Source organism: Botryllus schlosseri, chromosome 13 (genome assembly GCF_051294905.1).
Source record: "Botryllus schlosseri isolate E-star chromosome 13, Bs_hap1, whole genome shotgun sequence".
Taxonomy (NCBI): Eukaryota; Metazoa; Chordata; class Ascidiacea; order Stolidobranchia; family Styelidae; genus Botryllus; species Botryllus schlosseri.
Genome location: NC_137248.1, coordinates 6,417,847 through 6,426,461, shown reverse-complemented (window position 1 = coordinate 6,426,461; position 8,615 = coordinate 6,417,847). Strand labels below are relative to the sequence as shown.

Below are 8,615 nucleotides of genomic sequence, written 5' to 3'. Positions count from 1 at the left end.
TTTAGTTTGAGATAGGCTACATAACCTTAAATCAGATGTTGCAAATCAGAATATATTGGTAGATGAGACGGTAACGGCGATTGGTGTTTACTAGCAATAATTTGTCATATTTCTGAATGCCAGACACTCTGCGCACGGGTGGTCAATGCAGTCATTGATGACAATCAAGTAAATTTAGAAGTAATGATAAATATTCCTCACTTTTACTGGACGCAGCTGTTATCATGACTTCACCTGAAGTGTAATCGCAAGAAGGTAAGATCAGAAAATTACTCCCAGTAAGCAGTTGGAGTAGATGAATTTGGACGGGGTTGTCGGATGCCCCTGCCAGTCAAAAAGCGGAATTTACGAAATGAAGTTCTGGTAACATGCTGCCGAAGCGCTAGACCTATACGGTATACGGCCAGTTTGTTCCTACGATTTCCTATAAGTTCTAAAAATCTCACTACTTCTACTCGATAAAATCATGGATATATGGATGGGCTGATAACTATCAATGGTAAGGCTACATATCACTGGTAAAATTCAGGGTTGTAACGAGGTCACATGGTTCCGAGTCACATCAAATCTTATTTTGATAGTTTTGACTTGAGTCAAGTCGAGCCATTTTCAATTCACCACCGGGTCAAGTCTGAGTCTGGTTGCAACGGATCAAGTCCGAGTTGTAGTGTTGAGACTCGGGTCCAAGTTCAAGTTATTGTTGTTGTTGCTAGTATCGTGATTTGGTGATCGGCTACTATGGTCTTTTACACCAGGCCTAAGAGTCTTGAACCGAGTTCAAGTCATACTGTTTATTACTGCTCAAGTGTTCCGACTGGAGATGCATTCATGTGATGTCCAACTGATTTTTCATAAGTCCGCTTGGGTGAAACGATTCCCTCTCATTTATACTATACTCATATCTCTCATTCGTAACCAGAAATGGTCAGTAAAGTACTACTTCTACTTTGTCGAAGTACTCGAGTAGGTTTTGCGTACTTGCACTCCTTGCTCAAGTGGTTATTGTTTTGGACTACTTTTACTTCAGACTTTTCAGTATTTTAGCCAGAACTCGGTCTAGAATACTAACTTTTTTTATTTACGTGTAGAGGAGATGTGGTACCGACGGATCACCGGGACCGAAAATACTTGAAAGATTCTCCATGATAATTCCATGATTACACTCCGTGAATTTGTCTACAATTACATGCTTACAGAATCTTTCCTCACATGCAAAAAAATTCGACCTTCGTGAGTTATGGGGTCTGTGACGAATGATTTACGTTTTGGGGGGTGTAAAGTAAATTTGGATCGACATTTGCATTTTTCTATATCCCCGTTCAGACTAACAAACCCGCCGTAATTTTTAATGTGAAGTATAGGGCTTGTATCAGGGCATATAATGGCACATATTTTTTGAATCAATACCCTCCTCGAGTCGACTATTTTCAAGTCAATTACAATATTTACGGGGTGGGGGACCTATGGTACCATGTCCAAATAAAGCAAACTAGATGGACCAACTAATCACTTCACAACAGAAACTCGCCTACATATATATAGGTTGTTTATCATATTTACCTGTGGTGTTTTATCGCTATTACGAGGTATTTGAAAGTCAAAATGTCGATTTGCGGGTAATATGTATGTGGCATAAATTTTGTAAGTTTAGGCGTAAATCAAAACATGATTTTATGCCAACATTTGAGTTGATATAATCTATTTTCTTTTTGAAGGTCGCGACGAAACATTCTTCATTGGCTTGCTGTAGCTTAGCTTATAGTACACAAAAAAACAAGTTAACAAATTGGAGTTTTTGAGCGCATGTCTTATAGGTCCCATGGTCGTGTGCCTTTGGACCCACCGGGTGGGGACCGATGACACGTTCGAGCAACAAATTTTAAACGCTTATAAATATATTTTGAAAAGGCGGATATTCATGTAAATGTTCGCGATAGAGCTTGTATCGAAGTGTTGAGAGTTGAGACAGCAAAAGATATGCTATTCTAGGCTGAAGATTTGAGGGCCCGAGATCATTTTGCAATTTTTGATCCATCGGTACCACATCTCCCCTACTTGAGTGTGAATTTACTTTGTTACTTCTAATTGAGTGCCAATGATTACTATACTCTGACCCCCTTGACTCTTGACAGTTTCTGGCCCGGCCTGTCTCGAGTCATATGGCTTGGTCGAGTCATGCGCAATTAAACGACTGCTAGTCGAATCAATACGCAAAGGGACTCAAGTCGAGCCGAGTCATTTACATATTGATAAAATGATTCGGGTCAAGTCGAGTCAGCGACAAATTGCGACTCGAGATGGACTTAAGTCCAGTGATGACACGAGTCGTTGCAGCCCTGGTAAAAGTATCTAGTTTAGCTACAAAAACTTACGTAGAAGCGGTCTTACAACATAGCTAGAGTAACTTGTACATAAGCTCACCTAACTATAAATGAAGTCATTAGTTACTGACTAATTCTGAATTTGTGCGACGCGGGAAGTAATGCGAATAGTAAATGCGGCCCGCCGAAAAAACATATTCCCAGTCGGGCCTATAGGCTACGACACTTAAGTCCAGTATACTATAGATGAGGTATTGTCGAAAGGACTATACAGGCCTGCACTATTTTTCGTTTAATGTATTGTTAGAGGAGAAAAATTCCCGCGTACAAGGATAGTGAGGGAGGGTTAACTTATAAGTTACTCAACCATTCGACTATGTTGCTGTTCCGTCGCAATCGCCTCCAGCATGGTATTAGTGGATTGTTGTGTTTCGCCCGTATAACAGACTGTCTATATCTGAATCAATTAGAATTGCGATCACCGTTAAATACGAAACGATAGGTGTATTCTTAGGCGTCTTTCCCTATGCTCCTATGCACGGTCGAGGCTCGAGCTCTTACTGATAAGTTCGCGAAGAGTCCGTACGAATACTATTCTTTGTGACCAAAATTTGATATAATATTTGAATATAATTATTTCACGTTCTGTGACGGCGGGTGACGGTGTAATAGGTGTTTCGTAACATTGCATTTTTACGGTTACCAATGAGTCGTCCGTGACCACGAGGACATTCAACTGAAGTATGGTTGTGTAAAATACGCAGTTATCTTGAACCGCACAAACGCAGACAGTCGACTGACAAATGATCAGTTGCCATATGCTCTGACTTATACTCGGAACTTCGGATTATCGCTGAAAAAGGCGGGACATGGTTTCGCTTGGCATGAAAGTCAATGTTGCTGCGTCATTGTCACATTTTCCAAAGGTAAATAACGTTTGTATTTGTCATCAAATTGCTCATCGTAAAATCATAACCACATATTTCCGATAACTTCAGAGAGGCGACATTCGATAATACAATTATATTTTGACTTTTCCGACTACGTATACACGATCCTTCCGAAACAGCACTGATAATAAGTAATTTTCACATTGAATTTGGTTTTATGTTTCATCACCAATGCACGGGGTAAGTTCTAAAACACAGTACCAGGACTAGTTCTATCGAAAAGTCGATTCGAAATGATTGGCTATTATATCTCGCGTGCCAGAACTGATTTTGGAAACCAATTTTCCATCCAGTCTGTTTCCTCTTTATCGTGATAATCATATTATCAATTGTATAGCGAATTAGCTATACTGTACGTGCTAAAGGTTACTATCGACAAAAAAACGGACGGAGTAGAAGATTGCATATCAATCACCGCCGTGATTTTTGAAATCAGTATATCTCCATATAGATGCCACTGCTACGATACTTTCACGTAACTTGACTCATAAAACATGTAGCGTACTCGCATTCGAATTCCGCGTCACAGAAAAGCATGTTATTTGCACAGGGATTAGAAATACCAACATTTGAAAGCGACTAAAGTATAGATGGAAAGTGTCTATTAAAGTTACATAATAAAGCACAGTGGTTCGACTAGTGCGTGTATAGCGAAAATAAGAGTTGGTAACATGCCAACAATGCAAAAGATTTTAACAGTGATATTCATCATAGAAGAAATCGGAATTTTCTTAATTCGTTTAACGTTGATGAACAATAAAGTCGCTGCGTGGCTTCGGGGATTGTATTTAGCAGACAGCGGCGATGTGCATTTGGAAGTGGCATAGTCTTTGAGTCAACCGCCATAACACCGCGACTCCTGATTGGCTCCTCCATGCCTCCATGGGCGCACACCGCACATGCAGCATCTTACTGAAGCGAAGAATCACATTATGTCGTACTGGCTAGAGTCTGCAAGCACGGAGACCAGCATGGCAGATCGCGGACTTACTGTAAATGGCCATAGTAATTGCTATACGCGCAGTCGCTCAACAATTGAGAAATTGCTCATTGCGAAAGGGCATGTGTAGCAGCGCTGGGGTTCCATGTAGGTATCAACCAATGACAGCTTGCCATATCTTCCCCTATCTTTATACCGGACGTTCGATGAACATTTCTTGCGCTATTTCACTCTAACAGTTGATTACAAGGAGGGATTTGTTGGTCGAGAACTGAACGCGAGGTTTTGAGCTCTTCGCACGCTGAAAACACGGTGGGTGCTCTTTTCAGTAAATCTTAACCTTGATTGCTCTTCTGCCGTCGCGTGGTGATTTCGTCACGCTCATATGTCTTGAGGTTTCCAATAATCATAAATTTACTCAAACAACTCTTGTTGGACATCGTATTTGACCTGTAGCGATTAAACGTGTTGTATAATCTTGACATGTGTCGTTTCAATTGTCGTGGTACTCCCGGCAATTGTCTCTTCAGCCTTAATGGGTTTCGGTGATCTGAAAAACAAACCAATATCTTTATTACATGAATAGTTATTTCAACTATTATGAACGCTTCGAAAATTCGACAGTGCCAAATCGTAGATACAAGTAGTCATTTCGCTCAAATTAGGATCAGTGTATAGCCAATTACCTGTGGCGAATGTAAAACACCGAAGTTGTCAAAATGGTAATGGAAACGATCAACAGCGCTGTCATTGGGATCGGTCCAATGATTAATCCGGAATGATCCTGCCTGCTGACCGCTTTAGGTTCCGGTGACAGTTTAATCTGACAGCGTTCTCCGACGAATTGATACGCACATCTGAAAGCATGACTTCACATAAAATCTATTTCGTAATGCGGTGCAAATTTCTATGGATCCCGATGGACATTATAATGATTATAAATACATATATACAAACCTGCAATAACGTCGAGTTAGTCCTCTTTTTTGGATGCATATACCGTTTCCGTTACAATAGCCTTGATCAGGACAAAATTCATCGGGCAAAGTCGACTCTGAAAAGCAATAAGGTATATCGATCTCAACCCAAACAACTGTACTGTCCTTGCACAAATGGATAGATCGTCTACGAGCTACGCTGAAAAAGCATAGTTTAGAAGCGCAGAAGCATAATTTCACTGTGAACATCATTCTCAAAAATTATCCATATGTGACTCGGCAAAATATCTCGGCGTCACCATTGATGCGAAAATGTCTTGGAAGCACCATATTAAATGCACAGTTTCAAAACTGCCCAGGATTCGTGACCCGTCTCCAATCTTTGGTTCCTAAATCAGTACTACGAACCAAGTGCTTCAATTACTTCTCACTATGCCACTCTCACATACAATGCGGAATCGTAGTGTGGCGAAATGCACACACAGCAAAAAATAGATGTGCAGAATTCGAACCCTGCCAAATCGTGCGAGACGGTTGATTTCATATGTACCTCTTCGCAGTAAATTATCACCTTACGACCGTGAACATCGAATCCGGGAAGTTGGTGAACTATATTACTTCGACGTATCAAAATTACACAATAGTTTTTCAAATAGTTTGCCTCATGTGTTTAATGACTTTTTCTTACCTGCTAAACATATTCACTGTTCACTCACGTGATACAAGATCCTCGCCAAAGAAAAATATCTACTTACCCCCATCTAATAGCAACCCCTAACCAAGAGATCCATCGTATACTCAGGACTTATCAGCTGGAATGCATTACCATAATATATCAGTGAATTGTCCACTGTCCAGTGATAGTTTTAGAAAAGCCGACATGATTACCTCTTATCGTCGTGTTAACGCTGTAACCCTACCTCGCCCAGATATCGCATGATCGACTTGAAACTATCTTATAACTTTTCGGTAATTTTCTTTTTTTTAAGCAAACATCTGCCATTTGCAGAGATGTGATGACTATCATCCCTATCCGACAACGGATACTGAACATGCGTATCTTATTGTATCATCATCTTATTGTATCAGTTGTCGCCGCCTGTTTGTGCTGTATTTCGGTTGGATGAAAATTAAGACTCTCTCTCTCTCTCTCTCTCTCTCTCTCTCATAGCAGCTAATATAGAGATCACGTGTGGAGCGCATAATCTCTGAATTTCTCTCACCGTAATCGGCATGCGCTGGTCTGTTACTCACCTACTCGCTTGCAGCTCCTTAATCTTAAATATTCTTCCCACACGTAAGGTTTGATGTCGACGTTTTCCTGCTTCTCACACGCGTCCGAGAGGGCCTGGCATTTGGTCATTGGATATCGTCTCCATGAACAAATAAGCTCTTGACTTTTGTATTTTCCGCAGTAAAATACGCAGGAGCATTCTTTGCGAACTAGATGGATACAAGGAAAGCTCCCTTATCGTTTTCATATATTATATAGTTGATTGGTTATTGACTATGCGCAGTCACTCATGTTTTGTTGGCTACCTGGATCGCATTCTCCTCCGAATTTGCAATCACTATCGCTGTTACACGGGGCAGCTGATCCCGTTGCAAACTCCAAGGCCAACCAGAATAGCGCAACACCTAAACACAAGTTGTTAGTTTCTATTATAAACTAGCTACGAATATATCCCACTCACCTATTATTTCCATACTATTGACGAGTATACGTAAGATTTGATTACAAGAAATTGTATCGTAGCACGCTCTGCTCGGGTAGAAAAGTCAACATTTACAATGCAGTAATTCATCAGCTTGAAAAAATCGCTTAGACCTAGCCCATCCTAGCCTGCCAATAACCGTAGTGCATCAACGATTCTCTCGAATATATAGCTACAGAAACATTGTGATTGCAACGACGGCGGAGCTGCATTGCAATGCATACCAAGCGAGGATCACTCAGAGATGTCATCCTGTAATTAGCACATAGGCAGCGGAATTAGGAGGATAAACTATTTTTCGATCTCGTCGACACATCCGTTGAATATCCCAAAATTACCCAGCCCCGAGCGGTAAAAGACGTTCATCTAGCGACACAGGCACCTCCAACACCAGCTGGTGAATACGCGAAAATTCAACCCGATGACAGATTCATCAATTTGGAGGAAAAGTCAAGAACAAGGCAGCTGGTATGCATATGTAAATATAAATCTTGTACAACTGGCGTCAGTCTATGTATAATATCGTTCAATGCACCTTGGCAATATAACTAGTAACGTAAATATGAAGAGGATATAATTCATAAGTGCACTGCACTGCCAAGTCAGTGATAACGGTCTGCATGAACGTCTACACTGAAGTAATTTGTTAGGGAATCAGCGGCTTATAAATAGCGAATGAGTGCGTACGTTCATTCATAACGCCACTTGATTTCGCCGGGAATCGACCTCGCTACACTCCCGTACTATAAAGACATCACGTGCGCTGAGTCACGTTTAGTAAAAGGGGATTTTTTTCTTGGAGTAAAAAGTACCATAATAGTATTATGCTATAGACATAGTTAGTTATGTGCACTGGATTGAAATATGTCGGGAGGGTTTATAGCAAAAACGTGGGGAGCGATCCCCAACCGATAGCGTAAATGATTTTTGCTCAACATGTTAAGCGATTATTTCATTTTCTCCCAACTGCCACCATGGCATTTTGACGCTCGTTTCGATGAATCAATAAAATAGTGTAGTGGAAAATAGTACGCTGGAATAAATTATTAAGTTTCCATGACTGGTTTGTGGAACAAGATGTTCATCAAAGTGAATTACGTTGTGAAATCTGACTCCCTTTCTCAAACTTAACTCTGTAAATCGTGCCAAATTTTTTAAAATATCATAACAATTTCGAAATAACTTTGTTGTACGCAAAGCGTTGACAATGTTACAATGCTAGTCATATGATGTGACATATAGCGTGTTTTTTCGACATTCAACTTGAGATTCATTTCATACAGCAGGGATTTTTACAACACCGCAGCTACCGCAATGGGTTCTTGCTATATAAAAAAAATTCCAATATCCATCTTCAATTTTGCCTGATCCAACCAATTTAGATTCTTCATTAAAGTTACACATGTGTAATATTCTTGATCAATGAGGTATTCAAGCTGAGATGACATATACATATCACTATGAGATATAATTAAATATGAAACAATGCATTAATAAATATAAGAAATGCAAATATTCTTGCTTGGTTATTGCTTAATAGATTGCAGTCTACACTCGATCCTGTTGTTGTTGCTGATCACCACCTATGGGTATATATAAGATATGACCGCTGCATTTGGGTCGATCGGTAATATTTGATACCTTTCTCTATCAGCCCTGTGCACTTCCTTAAATGCGATATCCACAAGGTTGTCGGGCGAAAACCCACCACCACACATTGATATAATCATTTTGCATCGGCCCAACCCGTT

General features: G+C 40.3%; 1 protein-coding gene across 1 annotated transcript; it reads right to left on the bottom strand.

The window, feature by feature from the left end:
* Positions 1-3,694: 3,694 nt before the first annotated feature.
* On the bottom strand, positions 3,695-8,373 carry LOC145454700 (uncharacterized). Its single transcript, XM_080332686.1, has 6 exons — positions 6,844-8,373; positions 6,689-6,787; positions 6,404-6,592; positions 5,169-5,265; positions 4,898-5,068; positions 3,695-4,761 (listed from the first exon to the last, which is right to left on the bottom strand). The coding sequence occupies exons 1-6, from the start codon at positions 6,854-6,856 to the stop codon at positions 4,671-4,673; spliced, it is 660 nt and encodes a 219-aa protein (XP_080188812.1). The 5' UTR covers positions 6,857-8,373; the 3' UTR covers positions 3,695-4,670.
* Positions 8,374-8,615: the final 242 nt, after the last annotated feature.

What these genes read in the sequence shown, in the direction of transcription:
- LOC145454700 (XM_080332686.1), bottom strand. An exon ending in CTAACTCGACGTTATTGCAG is followed by an intron (nt 5,069 to 5,168) that starts GTTTGTATATAT and finishes TCATGCTTTCAG; the next exon opens with ATGTGCGTATCAATTCGTCG. An exon ending in GTGTTTTACATTCGCCACAG is followed by an intron (nt 4,762 to 4,897) that starts GTAATTGGCTAT and finishes TTTGTTTTTCAG; the next exon opens with ATCACCGAAACCCATTAAGG.